This window comes from Falco punctatus (assembly GCF_963210335.1).
Source record: "Falco punctatus genome assembly, chromosome: 1".
NCBI classification, from domain to species: Eukaryota; Metazoa; Chordata; class Aves; order Falconiformes; family Falconidae; genus Falco; species Falco punctatus.
This window is the reverse complement of record NC_137580.1, coordinates 98300528-98328185: the sequence shown is the minus strand read 5'-3', so window position 1 is coordinate 98328185 and position 27658 is coordinate 98300528. Positions and strand designations below refer to the sequence as shown.

The following is a 27658-nucleotide window of genomic DNA, read 5'->3' as shown; positions in this document are numbered from 1 at the left end:
AGGAACATGAAGAACTCTTGAGCTTTTCGAGGAAGACATGTATTTTAAATGCTTGTTATAATGCTTGTTTTCTTTTCTTCAAATGCCAAAGAGAAAATAGATCAGTTATGGCAAAATCTCTGAGCTCTCACTAGTGGACGACAAAGTAATTAGTTATGGCTTCTAGTTCTTTCATACCTTAAGGTGGGTTGAAATAGATATGATTATATATTTATCTATCATATATTTATCTCATACTCAAATACTGTTTACAGATTTATGACCCTGTTAAGTGCTGAACCTTCCAGAGAAGGAAAGCTGCATTTTCAAATTCAAGCAAGATGTCATCTCCAGCCCTGGACCAAAAGATTTTTATACCTGGTTTTCTGCCTCATTAATTTAACAAGATCTTAACAGATGGCCCTTCCTACTGCTGGCCATCTCAAGCAGGGATTTGACTTTATTAGATGGACAGTTCCTCTGAGACAGAGATCTTACAGTAGGATGTTTTTTAAGCTTGTCATCAAATCCCACTGTACAACTGTCTAGTAAACAGACACACAATGCCAAACCCCTTATAACTTTAGAAGAAGAATTCAAACAGGTCTGAGTATGAAGAAGGGCAGGCTTCAGGTAGTTTCTCAAGAAATAACTACAGACCTAATTCTGCTTGTAGAAAATCCTGACTCAGCTGGGACTGGAGCTGTTGTGTCACACCACCTGTGCCATGTGCACCGGACTTCACCTCCTACAATGCAAGATCTCCGTTCACACCAGTAATCTGTAACCAATATGCACCTGAACTAGCACGCTCAGGCTTCTGAACACATGCCAGCTCTTCTCATCCCTGTTACGTGACTTCCATGATAAACTCCAAGTTATGAGCTACCGGGTCAGAGATGAGGCTGTCTTTCCTCCACTAGCCAACAACAAGGCAGTACAGGACTGAGGCTGCTGGAAAGAAGTGGGTTACACCGGTGGTTACAGATTTTCCAGGAGGAAATATTCCACTTCGGAATATTTGAAATTGCATTTTATCTTCAACAACTGATCATGCATCAACACAAACCAAACCTGACTATTAGGTTTGACATTATTCCAACAATGTAATAACAGAATCTTTTCTTTTTATGAAAAAGTTATCATGTGTAAAGAAACAGTTAACAGCCCACTATAGGTCAAGTCTTGCAATTAGAATTTAATTTTTCTGCTATGGTCAACTGCCACTTTATTTCAGCATGTTTAGTGGTTAAACTCAGATTAAGACTTAAAGGTAGATTAAATGTTGATTAACTTTGTTTTTAGTAAAAGTAGCGTCTTCAGTAGAATTAAATGTATCAATCATAAGCCTAGCCTAGGACATGATGTGCACAGCTACATGTAAAAAGCAATACTAACTGACCTACCATATATGTATTTATAAATATGTATGTATTTTTATAAGTCCAGCATGAAAAATTAAAAGTAATACTTCTTGATGATTCATCCTAAGAAATATTTTTTCTGATGTAAGAAAAACATCAAAATGGAGAAGTTAACGTTGCAACTCTATAGAAAGAAATCTTGCATAGAATGCTCTTTTGCCAGAATAGTTTTGTAATTCTTAAAGAAAGAAGAAAATATAACAGGAAGCATCTACTATTCTGTGTTTGTAGTAATTTTCAGTGAGAACAGTTGTTGGAGGGAGGTGGCTTTTTTTTCTTTCCTTGTTTTTTTTTATTCCCCCTTTTTTTTCTTTTTGTTCCTTCTTTTTTGTTTGTTTGTTTGACAGGTCTGGGTATGAATTGGGAATAAATTACTCAACAAAACTGTGTCGTAGAAACTCCCAGAAGCAGCTTTCCACTAGGGGTGGTGTTGGACTGTTTAACAGCCCTGACAGCATATAGCTGAATAGTTCAGCCACACAGAGAAGAGCTCAAGTAAAAACTTTCCTTGTTGATTCAATGTTATAGTTACCAGATTCAAAACTTGCCAGAACTGTAACTTCAGAGCAGGAGAGCAAAAACCATAATTCCTGAAGCAGCCTCAACATTACCTCTGAAGTAAACTGGCATTATCTTTTTGCTTTGAGCTACCACATACTTGTTAAGACACTGAACTTACAAGATTGCTCCCTCTCCTGATAAAAGCTAAGGAAAAGTGCCTCTTAACTATTCAAAGCTGACAGGAAAATTTTGGGGAAAACTATACCAATTGTCCTGTCAGCCATGAGTTTGCATGACAATTTGTATCAGGCCAAGCACACTCGCACTTCTGTTGCAGACGCTGCGTCTCTTAAGCCTCTGATTTGCTTCCCCCAGCGTTTTTTCCTCCCTCCCTAACTCACTGACACTCTCAGGAAATAAATTAGATTGGTATTTGATCAGCTGTTATGTGAGTAGCCCTGAAGGGAACATGTGAGTGGTGAGGAGGAGGCGACAGTTACTTCTCTGAGTCAGTGACTTAGCTGTGGCTGTGCACTGTGTTGCTACACGCCTGATTCAACGTCCGAACATACAAGACTGCCTAGCCTGCCACACTGATTTAAGTGTGGAAATGACACAGGCTGTAGTCGTCGTTTACAGAGTACTGCTGCTGTGAAACGGCATCTACTCCCACCTCTGAGCACGGGCATATTAGAAAGGAAATACACACGCTATCTTACCATCATCTAAATTTCATAATTCTTACAATGCTCACTTAGCTCTTACTTATGAGGACTTCCAGATGTGTGGAAGAAAAGCATGCTGGAAATGCAATATGTGATTACTTGTTGGAAACAGAAATAGGAGATACATTAATACGAATCATATAATAGTTTCTGTGATCTTCTGAGATCATCATGAACCAACATTCGGTAGTCACCAAAAAAAAGGGAACAGTAAAAGGTGTCTGCCCTTTACACTTTACCAAAGTGTAAGTGAACTTACACTTTAAGTAAATTTATTTTTTTACTAGAAAGCATTTGATGCTAAGCAGCACTCTACTTTGACAGGTATGAAATAAACCTGGTTATTAATTTTCAATACTGATGGCAAAAAAATTAACTAAGCGTGTCATTTATTCATTGATCATTTCAGAATTAAATAACCAAATACAGCTCTTAGATTGTTTTTTGAAAGAATGTAAAAAAAAATAAAAGTCTATTCTAGCAACATTGTAAGGAGGTGGGATATTGAACCAAGAGCAGTAACAACCTCAGTAGATCAGAATGATTCTTATATCTCACATTTGTATTGTTATTTTAACAGGATTGATAAAATTGCATTCTGTCCTTTAAAAAATAAATAGACAAAGCATACAAACCTGTCAGTTCAAGGAAGAAAACCTTAATTACTAACACCCGCAAAAAGGAATATTTTAGTTTTGTCTTCACTAGCTTTGAAATGTGGACATAAAATGTTGACACACACTTTCAGTGATAAAAGGAGATTTCAGATTCACTGTAACCTCACTGAAGAACTTTACCACTAAGATGCAATTACCTCCAGAATTGCTGCAGACATCCCCTCTGAAACGGAACTGTTCACCACAGCAAAGCACCTTTTCATAGCAGCATGAAGATCGTCCTGTGGCACCTCCTGTAATAAATGCACTCCAGGTGCCCTAGAAATAAAACACAAACAGGACACCTCCTCAGAACATGCTTTAACAATTCTTCATAAAACTTAGGATAATGATGGAAGGTGGTCAGAGCAATTCAGGCACGTTCTGATGTTAACAATTGCTTGCTCATGGGCAAGCCACCTTACCATGTTTTGGTTAGCTTTCTGTTTATAAATGCAGTTATAAACTCCATACAGTGTACACTGCTGTCTGCCACTTCATTGTCTGCTCTTCTGGAGTTGTACAGTCCATCACTTAACACCACGCTCTGTTAACCACAATCAGTCTCATAAATGAAGGAGCTGAGTTAATGGATAGGAGTGCCATTTTCCCCTCAAAAAAATTGTGTAATATAGGGAGGATGCATGCACAATTCAAAATAAATGTGGTTTAAATACTTAGGAAAACGGAGTGCGATCATCAGAATGGTCAGCTGCAGGAGATGCTGACTTTTCAGATGCTGGCTTTTGGGGATGGAATGTGGTTGTGCAAGATCTCCTCTGATTCCTCTTTTGCTGTAAGTGCTCTTCTGTTCTGAATGGTTACATTTCTACTGACCTCATCTTTCTCAGGTTAATCAAGGCCAATTGAATCAAGGATGAAGGGTGGAAAAATAGGGTAATTAGGTGTTCAGTCTCAGATGAAGTGAATGAGATTTTTAAGACTGGTGATCATTATTGAAAAGCCAGCATCTCCTCTGCTTGCTGAGCCTGCTCCTGCCTCTTTAACCTCAACATCAGATCACCAAGCCAGTCAGAAATACAAGTGCATTTGACAGTAAGACCAGCTCCCTGTCAACTAGACTTTGTTAAGCATTGCTTTTCTGATTGTGCAGTAACATCCATCCTCCGTAGAGATAAACAACTATATCAACCGGAGTATAAATATATGATTGCAGGTGCCATGTTTCCTATTAATAACCTGATAGAAAACAAAAAACTTTGTATTTTACTCCAAAAATGGAATTGCAAAACATATTTTATGCAAATTTTATTATCAGATATTATCAATCAGAGATAGCATGGTTGTTCTGTTCAAGACAGACAGTTCTAGATTCTGTAGACACACACATAGAAAAATCTAATTTCTCTAACATTTATATCCTTCAGTCAGGAAGCATATAAACTAGGGACAGAAAAAAGTTATACAGGGTTATCTTGTCCATCTACTCACTTACCCACCACCAACAAGCATACAAAAGCTTGCAGAAGCCAGGATGAAAAAATGAAAAGCCCCAAAAGAACAATAAATACAAATCACACTAAATCAGATATGATTCAATGCAAAACATGAAACAATCTACTGGTTATTCTAAAATTTAAGATGTGTAGAATACTTACTCTGAGAATGTTACATCCCAAGTAATCAGAACACATCTGTTAGTCATACAGAGGGTTGTGCATCTATGTTCATTAGTATATACAAAAGAGCAGTTACGCACACTATTTAAAAAGACAGAGAGCCAGGTGCTTCCATTTGGAGCAGACAGAAGGCTTACCATTAACTTCTTACCTTTTAACTTTTTCCTTAACTTCACTTGTAAAAAGTGGATCAACCTAGAAAGGAATACACACACACGACACTACTTCAGTGCTATAGCATGTTCTGAAATACCCAGAAAAGAAAAATGAATCTTGGCATATTTTTAACTGAAATATTTAAATACATGAATGTGCTGAGCTTTAAAATCATACCACAGATCTGTAGCTTGGTGGCCACATTTGACTCTTCAGCCAAATGCTCTTGTGAGCGATTGACGCTTAGAATACCCTGCTTGGGGGGGTGGGTGCACAGTATAGCAGAGCGCGAATTGCCTACTCCACTCTAAACCTTTGAGTGACTCCTCCAACGCAGCGTAGCTTTGGGCTGCTGTCAGAAGGGGAGGTTCTGTTTCTTCTCCCCTGACATCCCTCTGGCTGCAGGTTCTAATTAGAGCTAGATCTGTTTAACATGAATGAATGTTTTCAGCTGATTCTGCTAAGTCTAACATGATTCAAATGACCGATTTGACAACTTACTGTCTAAGTGAGGAACAACACACTCGTGTGCCAAGCAATTGTCTGTCCTTCTACATATGCAGTGAGTAATGTGAGGAAGGAAAGGAACTTTTCAGGCTTTAGTTAACAGAGGGAGCAATCTGCCTGTAAACTGAGACAGTCAGATAGATGTTTTGCAGTGCCAGAAACATTTTTGAAAACTAATAAACACAAAATTCTAAAATAGAATCTAACATGAAGGCACGCTCGTGTTATTAGAACATTGCCTAAGCTGGACAATTAACTTCAGCAGGTTTATTTACAAAGCTTAACTACATCTGCTATTGCCATTTAACATGATTAAGCCAAATAAACAGAACTTGGAAATCCTTAACTAAACATGAAGAAAAAAACTAGACTTTTTTATTACGGCTGACTATGTTAGATTAATTCATGATAGCTTGCACAGTGTGCAGCAGTTGTAAATATTGGGAACAACATGGCTTATTTTTTTTTAAATGGGTGTTAATATTTTCATTTTCTTTGGTTTTTTTCTTTTTCACAAGAGACAGATAACACTCACAAAGTATTTGAGAAAGCTTTTGGAAAAAACCCTCAGAATTTATTTTATAACTATGATTGTTTACTTTGAACATATGATGTTCATATGTTCATGTTTCATAAAAACAGTTTCACAAGTTAAAAGAGTCAAATGAATCACTCTTGCACTAAGGAATGAATTCCCACTGAATGCAAGAAATAAAAGGCTTGCATAACTCCTTAAGAAAGTATTTTTGGTAACAGGAGGGGGAAAATCAAGTGCCCTTTCCTGAAGCACTACCTGATCCTGGTAACAAAGTATGATAGAGATCCACACACTAAACCAGTATGTCGTGTCACAGGTTCCTTGGATATTTCATACTGAACTTCACAATTGCTATTTCTATATAAATATCTTTTCAGCTTTTTCCCCAAAGTACTACTTTGATGCTGAGTTCCTCTCATGAGGAACTATACTCTGTTTCCATTAAAATCAATGGAGTACTTGCAAGTGATTTAATGAGCAGTACGATACGGTCTTTTGCTCTTCTACCTTTAGAAGGATGAGAAAAACTACAGCTTGTGAAGTGATCCATAAAATTTGTAAGGTACTAATTTCTATCCCATCTACTTCAGTGGAAGACAAGAGACTGCCATCTGCCTCATGACCAGAATAACCCTTCAAGCTGCACTCTTCTATTGGTAAATATTGCAAGAAGCCTGGCCTCAGTATGGTGATTCAGTTACAATACTACTTTCAGGATGGGTGTAGCAATGACTTAGCTAAGTGATCCCCCCGAGCTACATTTAGGAACGCGAGGAGGCACAGTTATCTAACCACAGGCTCAATATAACAGAAATTAGATACAACATAACCTGTTCAGTAAGTTGGAAATGCACTTAAAAGATGTGAACGTTTCCAGAGCCAACTGACTATGGCAGGATGCCTAGGAACTTGGCACAGTCTCACAAAAAGCTACTGAAAAGAAGGTTAGTTTCACCCAAAATGTCTCCATGATCCAGTTCTACAGGTAGCTTGTTTGTCGCCACATTTTATTTTGTTACCTATCAACATAACAGGCAAGTATGATCATCAGTTATCATCTTTTGTTCAAAAAAATTATCCATCCAGAGGAAGAACCTTCAGAGAGATGCAAATTTCACCAATTTAGCAGAGATCAGAAGAAAGCACCTTACTTTGTATGAAGAGTTTCTATCAAACAGCTGTGATAATATGACATATGGAAAGGGGAGTAGGGACATAGCAAGGACCCGTGCCTAACAGGACCAGATAGGCCATTAAGGAGGTTCTACTCTGCTGACAGGCAAAGAAACATCTGAGACATATTTGACAGGACAGAAAATCATAGAATAAATGCTGCATGAAGATGAAGGTGCCTCTTAAGCACAGAGCCTACCATGATCCACCATCAAAATCTAGGAAATCTTCAATAAACACATTATATTAAACTGCTGCCATATAAAAAGTAACTCAGAAGCAATGGTCCAGAAACATCTTCATGATAATGCTGGGACTACTGTGTCCCTCCAGACTTTGCAGGGAAAAACGGGTCTTAGTACATTTAAAGTACTAGCAGAATATCATGCAGAGTACTAACGCATGAAAAGCTGTAGCTGAGAGCACGTTCAATACAGCTAGGAGGAATCTGCTCGATTGCTTGGGTTTGTGAGGCTTTGACAGCATCACTGTGAAAGGAACCAGCTTTACTCGCAGCAGCAGGTGACCCCACATTACAACTTCCACCTGATGAATTGTTGAACAGGCTCAGCAAGACCAAGGCTCCCCTACAACTGAAAACACAACTGTTGTCTTCAAGGCAACACTACCTGCCTGCAGCAAATGCACCAGAAATTAAGACCCTTGTGAACACACTAAACTCAGACATTCTACATCATCTCTTCCATAGATTAAATGCTTAAGGAAATTCAGTGTTATCTGGCTCAGCATGTAGCTCTACTACTGCAACTTGGGACAATCAACAACTTGTAAAAAAAACCCAGTTTTAATTCAGCTGAAACAATTTGGCATCTAGAATCTAAATTAACAAAACTTCAGGTCTAAAAGAAAAATATAGAACCTTGTGAAGAAATAAGTAGCAAGTTTTCATATGGGTGCAAATGTTACCATTTCTAACAAAAGTTTCATTTTCAGGGAATTCTTGAACAAGCAAACAAAGGGTTAGAAGAGTTGTCAGCTTAATAGCAACACTAGCTCTTATCTTTAAAAAAATGTCTTAGTGAGTAGGATATTTATTCAAGATATAGCTGGCAGAATTTCATATTCCTCAGCAGGCTAAAGAATTTGAAATTGCATCTTTGTCTTCTATGTGATTTTCCTAATTATTGTGCTCTAGGATATTCTGGAGCAGGTTATTAGACTTCTTCTAGTTGCTCACTTTAGTTGTGTCAACGGCTGTTCCATTTTAGACCCAGCCCTGAAAACACAGGGTAGGTAACAGCCATCCCTTACCAAGAGATGGGCTGCACAACCTGATCGGTCTCTCCATCTGTGGAGGCAGTTACTCAACTGAAACCGTCTTGCTGGGCATGGAAAGACATTGGACAGAGGAAAAATAGCTGTCAGTGGAAGACAGGATCATTACAAACACAGCAATATTCTGTACTGTCTACAAGAACGGTTAAGAATTACGCAGAGAGTACAAAGTGGGCTTCAGGGTTACCCAACAGCTGAATGTGGCCTTAACTTGCCTAATATTTCATAAGCTTCTATTCTCGGAATATAGAGCTGCTGAAAATATAGAGCTATTGTTTCAAATTTCTTTACAGAAATGAACAAAAGGAGAACTGGAAGAGGTGATAAATGCTAAAAAAAAAAATTTACATTATACAGGACCCAGTGCTGCAACATTACTTAGATTGCACCACTTGAGAAAATCATGCATATCAAATGCAGGGAAAAGGTTATAATCTTATGAAAGCAAAGCAGAAAATCGTGTGTGGGCCTTTGTTCTTTATATTTAATATAATCTTAATGTGTGTGGGTTTTTAATATTCACAATAAACATTACTTGCTTCACAGATAATGGCACTGATTTTCTTAAGGTTTTATGATTTGAGAAGTAACATGAATAAGAAAAGTACAGCTAAATACCAATAGAGCTGAGAGATATTTTCATCCTTCAGCAATATTTTAGTACTATGGGAGAAATATATTTTTAAATGGTTTAAGGAGGTTCAGTCCTTGATCCTGCCTATGCACTGCCGCAAGGTTATTTCTGGTAGCTTACTGTAAAGACGTTAGCTTATGAAAAAGCGAAGCAAGTTTTAAAAGACCACTAACATGTTTAAAATCCTCTCTGGAGGCAGCAAGTACATCTTTTGATTCTAAAGCACACCTTCATTATACCCGCTATAGATTTGCTTTCCACACCAGTTCACTTCCAAATCATTTTGTGTATTAGTGTGGAAAAAAAATGCACATAAAATACAAAAGTAAAAACAGCTCTTAAAAACAAAATGCTAAGTCCCAAAATTTACAAAGAACTAAACTGAACAAGAAAATAGAAAAATAGTCCTTATTTGCCCATTCAGATTCTATTTATTTTCTCATGAATCAGACTGCCTACAAGTTTTCAGGCTCATGTGAAGATGAATCAGAGATAAGACTCACAGAAGGAAACAAACACATCACCCAGATGAAACAGTGGAGCTTTTAGTAACCTTTTAGTATCAGCAAGAGTTTGCTTCATATGACACAGCTGCCTACTCACACCTATCCACTGGTGTAGATTAAGGCTATAGGCTGCCTTTTCAAGACTTCTGCTGCTATGGAGATCCATGTAACACAACTGATTTCTTTCTCAAAAGTCCTGCAATTAGTTTTGTTAGTTTGATGTGTACGTCTCCCTGACGTAGGCACACACTAGAAGCAGAAGCAGCAGAACACTCCCTGCAGCCCCACCTGGTCCCTGTGCAGGGCTGTGGGAAGCTGTGGGAATGAACCTCACTTTGCACAGAATTAGGAGCAGCGCTTTGGTGGCTCAGAGGCATCCTTCCCCCTCTCCCCATTTAACAATGCAGTTGCTACTGTGAGGATCTGGCCCAGAGCAGACACTGTGCTAGCAAATATTTGGGTAGGGCACTGGTTAGACCGAGATGTGGGAAATATTCATCTTTCTCTCACGGTTCTGAAAATAACCACCCATTTTGTGGTTTTGCATTTTCTCAGCACTGTACTTAACAGATATCATAAAAACATTTAGATGTTCATGGGTGGTTCCTTTCTAAAGGCCCCAGTTTCTGCAGGTGAAATCAGACAGATCTCACAGTGGAAATAACTGGAAACACGGTGGATACTCAAAGCTTTAAGAGACCATTAGAAAAGAAAGGACTGCCAGATAATTTATGCAACACTTTACTTCCTTTTAAGCACCCAGAACAGAGGACTTGGCTGCAGTGGGGCATGCTTCCCTCTTCAGAGAAGTTCAATCTTGTTATTTCCTCAAAAATCAGGCTACTTGATTTAAAAATGATGGGGTGCAGTTGGGACTGTTCAATAGTTTTTCTTGCTTATATTCATGGTTCATGAGCCCACATTTTCAAAGCTTTCTCTACAACTAGAAGAATATTTCATAATAGCAATTGTGATAGTTTTGGTTATAAACTCTGTCAGGAGCTGGTGCTTCATGAAAAGCAAACCATTGCTGAGAAACTCATGACAACATTTTGAGATGGCAGCCCAATGTTTTATCAAAAAGAGAGTCAGCAATCACAGAAGAGCTGCCATTTAACTGACTGACCCTGCTGTGAAAAGAAGAGAATCTGAAGTTGTAACTTCAAATTTGATATACAGGATCTTTATGACTTAGCAGGGACAAAGTGAAATCTCACAATATTGGCTAGCACTTTTACAGAAATACATGTAATTAGTTTGGAAGGAATGATAACTGTAAGCTTTATCTGAGATGTGAACATGTAAGAACAACTCAGTTTCTGATTTTATTTATTTCAGTCAACACCACCCTCCTTCTCAGATGTCTGTATCCCAGGCTTTAGCGCACTCAGATTCTAAAAGTGAAACAGGCTTCACCCATTTTATTTGTCAGCTCAAGCTCTGTCCTTGCTGCCTGGTGTCAGACAGAAACCTAACACCATTTTGCACCTACTGGCAACTGTTAATTGTGTATAAATTGACACTACCAGAAATAGCATCAAAATCTAAATGGAATGGAACAAAGACTCAATCCTCCATGTGAACATAACACATAAGAACAGGGATAACGAGCATCTCATATCACCTTCACAGTATTAAAAATCCTCATTAGCAATACCTGCTACAAATTCTCCTAGATGGCAACTGTTGCCTTTCAAAATATTTGATAGGCTCATTTATAAATTATTCATATTGAAATAGGCATTTCTAATATTTGATTTGTAGGAGTTTTAGAACTTTCTGATTCTCTACAAAATTTTGTATTATCCCACAGGTATAAAACCAGAAGCCAATATTAGAATCCAAATATTCTGATACTTACTACCTTCAAAAGTTCTTTCAGTAGTCAAATGAAACACTAAATGCGTTGTTCTAAGAGACATAATAGATTAATAGCATTATCAAGACAGAAAATTATAGTAATACAGCTTCAGATGCCCTTTATAAAACCAGCCCAAGCCTTCTAAACAACAAAAAAAAATCAGTATATGCAAAACCAATCTACAGTGGCAGTAAACTATTTTACTGCTATTGATAAGTCTGCATTAATAACAACCTAACTGGATAGAGTTGGGCTACCTCAGTGCAGATCCTCTTAGAAAAACTCTTTGAGCTGCTTTCCCTTTGCCAAGGCAAAAGCAGAGCACATGCTGAGCGAGGCAGCCTTTTAGCTGATAGCAGGACCCTGAACGGTGGAAGCCTGAGCACTGGAATCGCTTCCACTTCCACAGTTTAGACCTGTTGCAAACAGCCTTTACAACGGCCAGGTTTGTACCTTCTTATCTCTGCAACGGTTAGAAGTCCTCTGAGTTAGGTTCAGTAAGGGAAAGAATTATTGCGGTATCTCAGGTGCAAGTAAATGGAAGTATTTAGGAATAAACATACAAATAAAACTAAAACACTGACTTACTGCAGGCCCCATTATGCCCAGATGGACACTAGGATCCCTTCTGTGCCAATCTAAAACAAAAGAGGAACATATTTTTTATTAACAAAAAATATTAATTTTAAATTTATTTTTCTCTGAGATCAATGTAAATAGCTGTATGAATAAAGATTAGGCAAATATTGTATTACTACTTAATAGACTGAATCTGTACCAGATTACACGCTCAGCCCTCGCATTACTCCTCAGAAGTTAAATGATTAGCATATCTGAAAGTCAGTATTTAGCATTTCTGCTTCACGCAGATTCAAGGGTTATTTAACTAAGCTCAGATGTTAATTTTGAATCATCTCAAAAGAACAATGCTCTGTATCACCCAGTGACTCTGGCCACTAAAGACAAAATTATTTGAATTTTTTCATATGTAAAGGAACATATGGAAGTAACTGCAACCATTGCAGTTAATACTTTAGTTACATGAACAAGAGAAAACTGCTGATCTCTCAACACCAGAATAGAACAACATCAGTTACTTGACTTTAATAAACTACATTTGTTACTAAGTGTCACAAGAAATACCTGAGACTTTTACAGACACAAGCAGAACCTGCCAAAACATTCACATCTGAGAGGAGGAGAAAATTTCAGCCTTGTTTACAGTGTTGAGCCATAATGGTGGGTGGCAAAATTTGCTGGTATCTTCAACGATATTAATTAGCACACACGCAAATCAGTGTAACAGCCTCAGGACAGTAAGATAAAAAAGCTGTTTTGAAGTAGGTGAACTCTTCTTTTGTCTTCCATTAATATTGTATGTAATAGTAGAACAGGTTTTCCAGCAAGTAAAATAAATGCTGCTTTGATTTTAATGCTCTGTTATTCCCAGCAGACTGGCAAAGATGCAGTACCGAAGTAATGCATTGAACAGATCAGTGGTTACATAAGCATCTCCTTTTTTAAATGTAAATATATTATGAAGTTTTCTGCAGTGAATGAAACAGCTTATGCCAAACTTACAAGCATCAAAAGAAAGGCATCTGAATCCAGTGACAAAACAAGGGTATTCAAACAGCTGGTACTCACCTGAAAACACATCTACTAAATACAGAGGGTCTTTGACTCTTCGAAGCCCGCATACCAAAAGAAACACATGTAAACTGCCTGTGTCTGTAGGAATGCCTGTAACACATAATTTTAAAAGTCTGAATGCAGATAAAAAAGCTGAACACGCCAAACTGTGTCATGAAAGAGCACATACAGTGGTAAAAGCAGCAATAGGGTGGATTCTGAAAAATCCTCACTATTGTCCCCTCTGTTTCTTGCTCTCACATCAATCCTCAAACCAACACAGTGGAGAACATAACCGTGCACATCATTTAACGGGGCACAGGAGGTTACTTCCCGAGGCAGTGGCTGTACAGGATTTGGAGAAAAATCTGGTGGCCTGCATTCTTTAGCACCAGAAGTCAGCTTTGACTACTAGGCAACTACGCAAATCAGGGTGTTTCTCAGTATTTCCACCCATTAGAATAAATTTGCACCCACGCAATAACTCAACTCCTATTTCAAGAATATCGTGACGTTTAGTTAATCGATGGCTGTATGGATTAGAGCTCTTGATCTGACACTTTCTGTTATAAAAGATCAGGTAAACATCCCATGGTTATCTATCCCTAATATGTCAGCAATGCTACAGAAGAGTTAACTAGAAGCTCAATTATTGCAAAGCATTTATTTTAACCTTATTGCTAAGTAACACAAATGAAAAATAAAAAAAAATTGTGAAAAAATCTCAACATGGGAGTTTTTAACATTGAAAATCTCTCTTGCAAATACACAGCAACAACCCATAAAACTAATTTTGTAGGCTACCTTAGAAAAAGAAGATCTGATGTATGACACTGCAGTTGCCATTGGCTTCTATGACAGCGCAGTTAATTCAGAATGTCGTTCTGGAGAAGGGTCACTATGTGATGTACTTTGGTAAAATGTGTTTATGATAAACCAACATAATTCACAAATTGCTGAATGAATACACATAACAACATAATTTAATAAACACTAGAGGAGTTGAAATGCTCTTACTTGATTTACTGTACTGAAAAATCTGTTTGCTGTCCTCCACCTATTTGTTGAGCTCATGGCAAGGGTGGATGACATGTATTAGCTGACGCTAGGCAGTTCAACAAGGAGCAGCAGGCTCTTCAGCAGCAGGCTGTCTGTGGGACATTAACGCACGGGTCTTGTGCTGAGACTATGTCCCACAGCTACCAGGAGGGCTACGCCGCACAGTCAGAATGACTCGGTGGGATTTATGACTGACAGAGGAAGGCAGGACAGTGGTGGTGGCACAGTGACCTGCTGCTGCTGAGCTCCCTTCTCTGAAGCTGCCTCCTCCTCCTTTTCCCTTCCACTCTCCAACACTTGCAGAAACAACTCAGCTGCTTATACAGCATCACTGAATTGCTGCAATTTGTAATTTCAGATCACTCAAACTGGGGACCAGCTTACGTTCACTCATGGCATTGTATAACTTCAATATAACCCTTATAACAGGGTCTGCTCCAAGCCCTGGAAGAAATATGCCAGGAATAACTCCCCTCATGTCAAGGAACTGGATTAACATGAGCTCTGCATCCAACCTCTCTTTTGTGGGAGGGCGAGAATCAAAAGAGTGGTCATTCACTACATACTCAAGCACTATTGCTTTTAAAATAAAATCCACTTCAGGGACTTTTAAATGCTCCCTGTCACAGGGTTCATTATTGTTAGTTTCACTTAACCTAAACAGCTCAAGTTGTCAAGAGTAGCTGCAGCAGACACGATAAGTAACATTTTACTGGTTACTGAATGAAGAAATAATTTATAATTTGTAATACACAAACATTTGGACTGAAAAAGCCATTATTCTGGTGCAATGGGCCATTAATACTGTTTGTTTTTAAGACATGCAGCAGTTGTTTCAATTCATGACAAACTCGCACAAAACAAATTACTAGAAGACATCAGCAAAATTCAGATTGCATTTTAACTATTCATGTAGCACAAATGTTCATTTTAAATTATGAACTCCCACCTATCGATGTTCAGCTCTGGGCATTTTGGAACACACCTGAAGCTACCGCTGATCAGTCAGACAGCGGTGAGAAACCAGGTCTGCTGTCACTGAGGCAGAATTATTGCACTCTTGATGTGACAGTACCCTAACCAACATTAACTGTGCTTGAAATAACTGCTTTGTTTTACTTCTTAACATCTTTTTGTTTCTGTCTTACAGCTTTCTGTCTTTTTGATTCGATAAGGGTTTAGGGTGCTCCAAGGAACAGCCCCGTTCTGTGAGGTCCCGACTGCTGTTCTGCTCCCTGTCCAAAGGCCTTAACTCGAAAGAGAAATAAGCAACTGGCCACAGAGACAGTAATTCTGCTTTGTAATTTGCCATTCAGTTCCTGTGGCGTTTGAGTTTCTCTGGTCTTGAGTCTGAGACTCAGCTGGTCTTGAGTTTCTCTCAAGAAACTCATCGATAACCATCTAATTATTTCACTACTGAGATTATGTAAAAAAATATCAATAGCCCACTTATTTGAACTTTAATATATGGAAAAGACATTCACAACCTTGATTTCTCACTGCAGACTATCCCCTCCATGCAATATTACAAAGCCCTACTTGTCTACCATGAAATTTTATGCACTTTTCTCTGAAACAGCAGATAATGGGGCACACTGGTCTACAGACTCGATCCTACATGGCATTTTGAAAAACTCATAGAAGGGCTAGCTGAAAAAGGATTTGCCTCTGCCATTTGATTTAGTGAAGTGAGAATCAACTGCAGTTTTATTTTATTTTATGCTGTTGATCTTAGCCTCACCTAATCCATTTTTACAGGCAGACTTCTCCCACGGAATCCAATTAGAAGCATATAAAGACATTCCTGAGAAGACTGCATTACCAGCACATCACTGCCACTCTTTAGTGCTAGGGGTTTACTCATTGGCTGTCTACTTCAGGTCAAATTTCAGCAACACTTGTGTATCTTTTTAGCTTTCTGATCATTCACTGAAAAAGGTTAAATCCACACATCAAGATAATGCCTGCATCAGTGTTTTCACACTTGTTGCTTTCTCAAGCCTTGCCAGCACTCCTGCTGTGGAAAAAACCCCCACAGAACAGTAGCCATTTGTACAAGAAAGCAATCATTTTAGTATGCTTTATCCTCACAAGAACACTGAAAAGGGGGAACATATCAAAAAGATAACTGCAATAGCTGTCTTTACCGGCTACTACCATCAGCTGGGTGAAACCTGGTATTTGAAAGAAGGCATCTTTTTTTTCCTTGAGTTTAAACAAGACTTGCATTATGTGAACATTTGCTATCATTCTGTCTTTCCCAGATAGGCTACTTAATCTGTAATAAGATGCTCCCACCTCATGTGATTCAGTTCTGAAATGGAAATACACCAGTATGGCACAATCAACTGATTTGCTCTTTTGATACATTCATTGTGTCACTATCTTGTTTGAATGACATGCAAACACCCAGATAACAAAAAAGTACTTGTGCTTGTTTCCCCCCATTCTTGTTAGTGTTACAAAAGCAAAGATTTGAAACAGCACACTGTGCTTCATTATCTCTTAGCTCATGCATCCTCCTGTTTGCTTCACAAAGAAAAGAGAGAATGGAAAGATTTGTACCTAATCACTGGCAATAAAAAAACCCCAAAAACAACCAACACCACAACAAACCAGTCTGCACGGTACATGTTTTCCAGCCATTCTTCAGAACCACTATAACCTAAATGCAAGTCAAGTCTTCCCACTGTAACCGACGTCGCCTTCAGTGTCAAAAACTATTGCTCAATGTCAGTAAGATGCTCCTTTAAGCATGCTTTGTCAGTATTTGTCTGCAGCTGCAGTCTGATCTGTTACATCGGCTTTACCTATAACACCAGCCGCGCACTGGCCACAGCCGCTCCTGAGCCTGCTTAGCAGGTCACCTGTGGAGCAAGATGTGAGAGGTCAGAACAAGAACAGTGGTTGATAGGATTAGGAAAACTCATTCCCCTCATCAGCTAGATGGCATGCTGTCCTGGTACGCCACACAGGACCACGGGACCACAGATGAACTGCAGGTGAACAAAAATGAGACAAACACAGTGAACCTGCCATGGAACTCCCCCAGTCATGCAACTCCTTTTTGATGAGGGAGCAGAGGCAGTATTATGCTGCTTAAAATTTAAACACAGCAAAGCACTAGCACTTAAAATGTCAGAGTGGAATGGCATGATCAAAAGGGTATCCAACTGCTGTGCCAGTGTGTTTGTTGATAGCACTGGAACCTAGCACATAACGTACTGGCTAATAGATGAAATGTGATTAATACTGAGGATTTATGTTCTGCAGCTGGCTATGATTCCAAGTCATAGCATGGCCTAGAGGAAGTGAGACAAATTACACTTCCATCTAGACTTACCCATCCATCTGCAAGCAGGTTTAATAATTGCTTGATATGAAGCAATAGCACTGGGTTTAACTCCTGGTAAACTGTTTGGAGATCTTCAGTTGCAAGACAGAATGAAAGAATGGAGTGGAAAATATTTTCATAATGCAGCACTGGAAATAAGCAGGTTATTATTTAAGATTTCATTGGCTCCTAGTTTGTTCTGTACCTGAAACTGTATAACTGTCACATCAACTCTTTTACTATTATGACACACTACAATAGTTCACACTTCGGCCTTTATAAAAATCTGTACTTAGATGCGAGGATAGCAAAACATGAAGAGAGGCAGCTAACACAAAATCCTACATCATTCCTGAAACATTAGTAAAGACATTGTTTTTCTAAGAAAGGCAGGAATAAGTAGAAGTGTTACCTAAACAGATTTTGAAAGAGCAGATTTATTTAGCTCCATCCCTCTAGGTACTAGCAGGAAAAAAATGTAATGATCATTGATGTACAGTAAAGATAAATACATTACTGCAAATCTTTAATCTTACTGAAAAGTTGCTGGCCTCTAAGTGAATGAGTAATATCAAGCATTAGCTTGCTGAGAGGTAAAGAAGCCATTTGAGAACATCTTAAGTAAGCAATTTTCTCACCACTTGTTCAAAAAAAGAAAATAAAAATACTATTCTTATTTAGAATTCTTTACTGTGCTTTTATAAGGTGTTTTCGAAATCTCTGGAGAGGAGAAAAATATAAAAAGGGAAAATGTGATTTTTTTTATTCAAAGTTATCATTTTGGCCCTGAACCAACAATCTCACAAAGCCTAAGTTCTTAAAATGTGTTCACTCCTTTACGACTTAAAATCCAATTTGTACTAGAAATTAAATACATTTTATCAAGTATATAAATATTGGACTTAGAGTTTATAATGTAGGATACAAAGATTGCCCAGTAATATAAAAAAAAAAGTCCACAGTTGAAACATTTCTTATTAATATTAGGTCAAGGATGATAACATATTTTAAGATTAATTTTCCAACCCCTGAACGAACCTTTAGAGAACAATACTAAGTCCATATTATTTGGGCTTAGTCATCCATTTTTGGTGTTGTTCAGAAACGAAATCTAAGCCATGACAAGATGGTGAGGGTGGGTAACCTTTCTGATCTTCCTTCCAGTCCACTTTGAACCGCAGCAGGTCTTTCACTCCTCTTGAAAATTACTCATCTTTCCATCTCCTATGCTCCTGAAAACATGAACTGATCTCTTACAAAAGGAAATCCATAGGTCTGCAAAGAGATTTCAGTCTTTAAAATGGTTATTTTATTTTCTTGAGTTTGAAACGTTAGACAAATATTTCCAACTCTGGCATTTAGTTTTGATACACTAAATCCTGCAATTTGTAGTTACTCAGTACATTCCCCTCCTTACACACAGCAGAAATACCATCCATTAGCTCTTTTAGTCTCTTAGCACCAAGAGTTCGATTTTGTGTCTTTCACAAGTCAACTATTAAACACAAACTGCTCAGACCAGCCAAGTTTTCCTGTTTGTGTGACATGGTGGTGTCCTACCGCAGTACAGCTTCAACATGCCATCCTTCTTTATCCTGACTCTGCAGTTCCTTTCACTGAAGTCATTGGTGACACCAAAATTTGACAATTATTAGCCCAACTAGGTCTTATTTCAGCAACATACTTAACAACCTGCAGATGTCAAATATTTATTACTGGTTAATGAAGTTGAGCTTTTATTTTACAAAGCGATTTGTTTCTTTGAAATTAAGGGGAACTGGAGTTAAGAACTGTATTCAAAGTGTTTAAACTGCTATTCACGTTCAATACTGAATAATTGCTGGAATTGCTGATACGTTTGTGAAGACAACACAAGTTAAATGAACTTGTAACTTCCAAGGACAGGCTACTAATCCAGAAAAATTGGGATGCTAAATTCTCCAGCAATGCTCTTTTCCCCTGTTTCTCATTATTCCTAACAGATCAGACAACAAAAATGCTCTATGCTTTCAGATCTGTTGGGGAACACAGAACTGCTGCTATTGTATCATTTTTTCTACAGTCACCTGCACAAACTTTTACTATTTAATTTTTCTTATGTGGGTCTTTTTTTCCAGCATAGCTTCAGCAAAACAGAATGCCTCTGTAAACCCTGCCTGTGTCATGACAGGTTATGTAAACTTTTCAAGCTCTGAAAATAGCCATGCTATGAAGCAGAAATTATCTGAGAGTAAAAAAAAAAATCAAAACACAAAAGTACATTGTGTATATTTTTTGATAGTGCAAGAAGAATCTGATCCTATGATTTGATGTCACCTTCCAGGAAAGCAGTTTTTAGTCTTATCTGTTGCGTAAATGAGCTTTCTCAGGTCGTTAGTATAGACTTGGTTATCTACATCTTCTAATCACATGATGTCTATGTGTTTATTAGGATCTACATCTTCAAAGCTTCAGCCACTTTCCACTGAAATCAAAAGGAGCCTTTCATCATGGTATGATGACATCGGGTTTGTCTGTGATCTTAAGTAGCTATGCTCCACCCTTGAGCTAAATCGTTAGAGATCAGTCTCAGTTTTTGCATTTACTTAGACTGTCTTGTGATTTCCTGTCAAGCAATTTACAGCAAAAGCTTGAACTTCCAGGGTCTCTCCCAAGTCTATAGATAGGCATCTAATATTGATAAAAACCCTGATTATGTTGTATATAGATTCCTGTATTATAAGGTCAGGGAATGACATTTTGATCATCTGGTCTGACCTCCAGACTGACACTGGCTGTAATACTTTCCTAAACAGTCTGAGTTACTAAATATACCGAAAGCATTGTCTTCTTGAAGTCTGTGTGGAAATCTCCACTTGGTTCAGGTTTCTTGTTTAACTACTGTTACTTACAGTCTGTCATCCTACATAAGACAAACTGTGAAGCTGACTGTTCACCAGAATGCAAATTAACTTTAAAAAGCTCTTTTTTTGGTAGATTTAGCCAATAAATGTTTTAACAGCCAGCCACTGAAGATACTGCAGCTAGGAGCTAGCACACTAACACTACACAAATATCACCTCTGCAACTCTCAATTTTGCTGCTAAGACTATGAAAAAAATTCTAATTTCATGATTTTTGTACTGAGATTGTATTGCACCCATAATAACAACAACAAAAGACCTTTTACAGCACTGCTCCAGTTTGTATTAGGCAACTGCTGTTTATGGACAGATGGCTGGATGGATGCCCCATCCCTGGAAGGGTTCAAGGCCAGATCCTGGTCTAGTGGAAGGTGTCCCTTGGCAGGGGGGTTGGAACTTTCAGGTCCCTTCCAACTCAAAGCATTCTGTGATTCTATGTTAGCAACCCAAACTATCAAATGAAATGCACAAACGAAAGGTACAAAAAGGTGGGATTCTTTAGCTTTTGGTTTAGTACCATTCACATTTCGGGGCTGGGGTGGGTGGAAGTCTCCCACAGTAAAATGTATTCCATGAATTCTGCCACTCACTTAAATCTACAATTAAATTATTTTTGCAGCTATTATACTACTTGAAGAGAATGTACTGGTGTTATATTTAACAAAAGTCAAATGTTAAAGGCTTTTCTATAACTGACAAAAAATCAGTTCAAAGAATATTCATAAGAAGTCTGTTCCATGAAAAAACGTCTTGAAATATTCTGAAGAGCCTATTTAATTTTAAAGGATAACTTGACAACGTATGGCCTGATCACCAAGGATGTTTAACACTGATGCCTCAAATGTATTATAATCTGCATTGCAGGGCACGTGCTGTTTCTTTACATTCAGTCCTGGGAATCCTGAATTTGACAAACGTTCAAGGATACTGAAACAGATGCAAGCAAGAGTTATCCAGAGAAATACTTGCCACAAAGATATGCTTTTAGATATAACATAGAACTTCATGAAAAAAGTCCCTGAATTAAAAAGAAAGATCATAAATGCTATGAGGTGAACAAGATTGGACAGCTTTATCTGCATAAAAGCTAGAGATCCTTTCAAGTGCACTTCATTGTGCAAGCCTATACTATCAAAATCATATTCTTCTGAGCAAAACTGCCTTCTGTTTTTGATAGTTTTCTACTAATTGCTCCAAGTTTAGTAGAATTTTAAATGCTGTGAAACTGCAAATCCCCAGAAAAGTGATTCAGTGGGAACTCCTAATTAGTCTGTGGTAAGTGCAAAGGTATGGCCAAAAAACCCGCCTCCATGTGCAGTATTAAAAAAGTGGAAATTGTAGGCTGCCACCAGAGATGGACACAGAGACAAAACTGATAAGATAAATGAGATGAAACAGTCATAAAAACCAATACTGAATAATCTGATGCCAGCTTTCAAGTTATTATTTAAAAGGCACAGATGTTAGAGTCACAATTTGGTTTGCTGTTCATGTACATACTAAATTATTTTGCACTTTTGCATTAGTACACATTAGGCAAAAAACTGTCTCTAATACATTAGATGAAATGCACTTTAGGGGGAGCTTCCCCCCCTTCAATCTGTTGACTGCTCTTTTAATCATAAAACGCTTGGGCATGAGATCCAATCAACACTAAGGCTGCGCTAGCAAGTGACAAATCATCTCACTTCAGAAAATTATTAATCTTAGTGGCGCTGTGCTTGTGTGCTGTGATTTACTGAGAACAAAATAACCTCACAATGCTCAATTTAAAATTGGATACCAGTTTTGAATAATGGCACACATTTACTGATGTGATAAAGCAATTGACTAGTGAGGATTCATTTGTTACAGGGGAACAGCTGTACTATCAGAGATCAGATTGATGAATATAATATTGAAATATTTTTAGCACAGTAAAATGCCTACAAATTCTTCTTTTGGGGAAAGGCAGCTGGAGCAATTAAAGCATTGCCAAGATCAGGTGACTTTAAATTAGGTCATCTGCCTTACATGCCATTACTTTACCAGAAACAGTGACAGGCTCTATATCAAGGCCAAATAATAAAACATCAACACATTATTTCCCTTCTTCACCTCACCTGCTTTCCTGCAAAAGACGTCCATGGTTTCTATTGCACAGCTGTAAAGCACAGCATGCTCGGGTATTGCTGCTTCAGCCTAACTTACCCTCTAAGGGACACCGACCCACATGTCACAACCATTTAATCTTTTGGTGAAATTCAGCCCTGGACAGACCAGAAGTCTGGAGGCAGCCTGGGTAGTTACTAACCAGACTAATCTGATATATATTCTGCCTGAATCTAATATTACAGTTTTCCATTTTTCATATAATTAATTGTATTACATAATAAGTTATAATCTTTACATTATATATTTCTTTCATCATTGACATCTACTAAGAATAAGCATAGTGAATACAGAAAAAAGTGAGTTTTACCTGCATTCTGTAGAAATCTATACCAGTCAAATGTTTCACTGGGTGTAGTCTTAATTCCTGTGTTGAAAAGAAAGAGAAACATAACACATTTGATTCATCCCGTATTTGATTGCCCTAAGAAAAGAGTATTTTTGTCAAGCACACTGAATTCATATACAGCTGTTCCCATCTGAAGCTCTTCTCGTCCCAACCATATCAGGTTGTCTGCACAATCCTTCCACACCCACCAGACTGAAATTCAATTGAAAGTTCTGCACAATCACACGGTGTGTGAACTTCGTTAGCAACCCTTGGAATTCAGATCACTTACACCATGCTGAATTTGGCCTTTTAAAATCTACACACGAGGTAATATTATCTGAGCAAGCACATTTTTCCAAAACAGATACAAGTCAGCTAAGACTTAATCCTTAATGTAAAAGAAAGTAAATCCAATTTATATCAAAATTAAATATTAATCTAAACTGAACATCAATTTATTTGTTTTCCCTTATGTTAAAGACTAATTATTTTACTAATGGAACTATTTTATTAATGTATTTAATCTCTTAGTTAACTATTACCTCACAAAGGGCTTAAATATACACTAAATATGGGCTAAATAAACCTCACAATGAATTACTTCAACATAGCAGTTTTGAAAATAATTTTACTTCCTTTGAAAGTGAAATACATGCAACAGAATGAGGTTTGGAGTCTGCAGACAGTTATTTTTAGATAAATAAAATCAGGAGCTGTAGCTTAAGTAATCACATCTAAAATGCTGAGGTGGGCATTCCCTAGACTACTCACTTAAGTAATACACTTTGGATTAGATACTTGTTGGATGTCATTAATCTGGGAAGTCAAAGCATTTAAAGGAATTTGGAGTGTCAGAGAATAATCAGTCAGCATCAAAATTTCCATTTTGCATTGAAAGCTCAGTGTTTCCTTAGGTGTTACCTTACCTTTCAGATTCCTACTGTAACATCTGCAAAAACTTTTTTTAAAAGCACAAAATGAGTTGAACATTTAGGCTAAGAGATTGAAGTACTGCCTCAATTAATGTCAACAGCAAAAAACTCAGTTTCTGTGGAGCCAAGACTTCAAACCCCATAGCCATTTAAGCAAAGTATTACTGGGTCAAAGAAGGTAGATACATAAACATACAAGTACTAAACATATGATTCAAATAAACTGAATGCCTTAATGGATATTTCAAAACTCTCACCTTGAGTTTGGACATATATTTTCTTTCTTGCATCTGGCTTTAAAGAAAAGGAGAAGAAAAGTAACTTTCGTGGTTCACCATAAAAGACCTGTTCAATCATTAAAAAACCCCAGACAATATAATAAAATGCACATTGGCATGATTTTGACTATTAAAAAATCAAAATGGACTATTAGAAAGATGCATTTAAGAAACATCAAAACCCGACAGCATGGTAAATTACATTCACTATGAGCACGTACCGCATCAATGAATTTCGCATTGTCAGTTTTGCAATTAACACTATTACCAAGTTAGTACAAATGTATTTTTTAGTTTATGTATGTATTCTTTGTTACAATCATTAACTTGTTTATTGCATAGAGAAAATATTTTCCTAGAATAGAAAGATTTTCCCCTACAGAACAGCCCTTGTGCCCAAAAAATTTTAGTCCTGAAAGAAAAATCATAGCTGGTTTCAAACCCACATTCTAAATTTATGTATAATAGAATTGTTACACACATCAGGCATGAAACAAACACCATTTACCTCTAACCTTTTAAAAAACTGCTGTCAAATATATCTAGACTTGTCCATACAGGAAAACTGGCCAGTAGTAGTAATTGCAGAATATTCTCAAATAAAAATTGCACAAGAAATTATTTTAAAATAGCTATAGTATGAAAGATAATTACTACACTACCAAAGTTATTCCTGAAGTGCTACTATGCTAGTTATTTAATTTAGGCTAGTAAATAAGCAAGTTGCTATTTAAATATCTTTCTATAACTCCAACAATGAATTTGTGAAATACATTTTTTTCACAAAAACATCAAAATATTTGTGGAATCTTTCCACACTGAACAAAACCCAAACCCAACACTCCTGCAAACAGAGTTTCTTGAGCAAAAAGTATTTGCAAAGCTTTGTGTTCAGCCAGTTCCTACCTGTTCTAAAAGCACTGGTTGCAATGCCTGTAGAGTCAGGTAAGGAAGGTGTTACTCAACTGGTGTAATCTCCAAGAGATTTGCTCAATATAACCATAAATGTTTCAGTTTGAAATTACATTCTTTCAAGAACTTCAGCTAATGCTATTGCTTAATTTAACATCATAGCATCAGGAAACTAACAACCTTCTTTAGCGCACCAGCCTTTGCTATCTTGAGCATAAATCCTGCCTCCTTTTGGGTGCCAATTTCATTGTGTAGGCACAGGCATAGCAGGCTGCAGCTCTCCCAATCACTGACTATTTGCCTGCCATGGCTCTTTCTAAAGTGCAGATGGAAAAAGGACTACGAGGTTGCCCCTCCAACCATTCCACTTTCAAATGGTGGAATATACTGGTGATACACCACTGAACTCATCAAGCTAAACACTGGTATACACATTTGCCTCTTAATGTGGAAAGTTGTTGGAATAACATAGCCAGAGTTAACCAAGGCAGAGCATCGTGCATGCCAGTGCATCATGTCAAGCTGCACTTTAGTCCTCCCTTCTCCTCTCCCACCCCACACCATCCTTAATAGATTCACCTGCAGGGCAATGACTTGAAGGCAGGAAGAGAACTTGTATTAGAAGACCAAGAATTAATGTAGAAACAAACTATTAAGCAATCAATTCCTGAACCAGTCAGCTCAGGAAATAAGAAGCCAAGGAACCAATTTTATTTTTTTTTTAACTTGCAAACATTTTGGTTTTCCCCTATCGCTCCTATGTGATTGCCCCTCCAGTCCACTGCCCAGTCATAAGTATTTTAGTTATTAAAAATGAACTGGTAAAAGAAATGGACAGAAAAGAGGTCATAAGAAAAGTGAATAGTCATCAGCAACATCCCTGCTGTTCACAGATGGGAAGGAGGCGGTTTCTGAGAATCAAGCGTGAATTAACTAAGTTCACAAAAACTATGTGAACAAGCAGTAAATCCACACATAAACTAAGAGACAACTAAGAATATTCTATGGACTTTATCTTCCAAAAGCTATATGAACGTTTGTGTTAAAAGCATTTAAAAATAAGAAAAAAATGGTTTAATAGGTTATTACTTACCTTTTCTTGATCCTTCTCTTACCTATGAATAAGTAGCATTTTAAATTATATTGGATCTTCCAATCCTAAAAAAAGCCTTGCAAACAACGGAGACAGCATTGCAAGCTGGAGGCCAACCTTAGAATTTAAATTTTCAGTACAAGTGGGATAGCTGAAATTCATTGCTAGGACTTAGACGCAGCAAAACAGAAGGCGGAAAAAAGCAGATGGGGCAGAAAGCAGCTTAAGCCAGCCTTGCCTCCCCCGCTGAGATGCTGCACAGCTCTGCCTCAGACTCTGGTGGGTGAAGATAGGCTTTTAGTTCCCTAAACCCCCTAAGTTTCAAAAATAAGCTCAAGTTAGGTATCTGGTTTCATGCTCTGCTGCATCTCTAATGGCTTATGGTGAGTAAAGATAATCCTGCCAGGGCTTGGATCATCAAGGAGAAGGTAGCAGAAATACAATGTAACAGAGCATACAGATGTATTCACATTTTATAGATCAATTTTCCTGTTACTTTATTTTAAAGAGAGAGTCTTCAGGAGAATGGAAGAATAAAATTGAATGTTAATAAAACGATCTTAGGTAATTCTTATGCACCAGTTTTACACTACTGAAGTAAAACACTGTAAGCACAAGATCTTTTACAGTACTTCAAACTCACTTGGAATACAGATGATTACAAATGCTGTATTATGTATTTCATAATTAAAGATAATTTATCCAATGTAATAGAAAATACTTTTGCTGGAACACACAGCCCTTGAGCACAGTGCAATTGCTTACATGGTCATAATTTAAATTCTTAATTGACTGTAACTAATAAAGCACACAGAGGAATAATGACTTTCACATTACTGTGAGTTAATATGTACAAAGCGTTAATATTCTGTGACCTAGGTATGGAAAGATGTATCTATATTCTTCACTGTTTGAACATGAATGTGTGGCATTTGCTCTCACCCTTTACATGAAGATACATCTAGAAAAAGAACTCAAACCCCCAGCATTTAAGATACAGGTCAGCAGGTGGTATTTCAGTTTAGGACTTGACAGACTTGCCTCCAACTCCCTGTCTGCCCTAGACCTTCTCCAAAACACCGAGTGAGTCTCATAGGCCTGAAGCACAATGGTGTTTATGCAAAATCAATCAAAGTTCAGTACTAAAAAACATTTGAAGTGCTGATTTCAAAAGGATTTCAAAGTTCAAGTTTGTTTCTCCTCCTTATACTCTATTACTTTTGCATTTTTCTTGCATAAGATCTATTACAGGAGCTGTGCCCTCTCATGTTTACTACAATGAACTCCATTATGGGTAGCTATTAAAAACAAGTTATATTTGTAATGTAAAATCCAGATCCTATGTCTACTCATGTATCCTTTTAATGCAAATAGATTAAAAAAAAATCAATTCATGCTGAAACAAAGTATTGAATATTAAATTGTTCTGTTGTGCAA

At 37.5% G+C, this 27658-nt stretch overlaps 1 protein-coding gene across 3 annotated transcripts in view; it reads right to left on the bottom strand.

Annotated features, from left to right (window-relative positions):
• The window catches only part of GLT1D1 (glycosyltransferase 1 domain containing 1), a 61753-nt gene that overhangs the window by 12226 nt on the left and 21869 nt on the right, over positions 1-27658 (bottom strand). For 2 of the 3 annotated variants that reach the window (XM_080405830.1, XM_080405831.1), the window contains 7 exons: positions 24196-24232; positions 22986-23042; positions 17098-17154; positions 13244-13339; positions 12185-12234; positions 5077-5120; positions 3444-3564 (listed from right to left, as the gene is read on the bottom strand). In XM_080405830.1, coding sequence (XP_080261956.1) covers positions 3444-3564; positions 5077-5120; positions 12185-12234; positions 13244-13339; positions 17098-17154; positions 22986-23042; positions 24196-24232 — 462 coding nt within the window. The remainder of the gene's footprint in view (positions 1-3443; positions 3565-5076; positions 5121-12184; positions 12235-13243; positions 13340-17097; positions 17155-22985; positions 23043-24195; positions 24233-27658) is intronic. The other variant, XM_080405832.1, reaches the window with a different exon arrangement.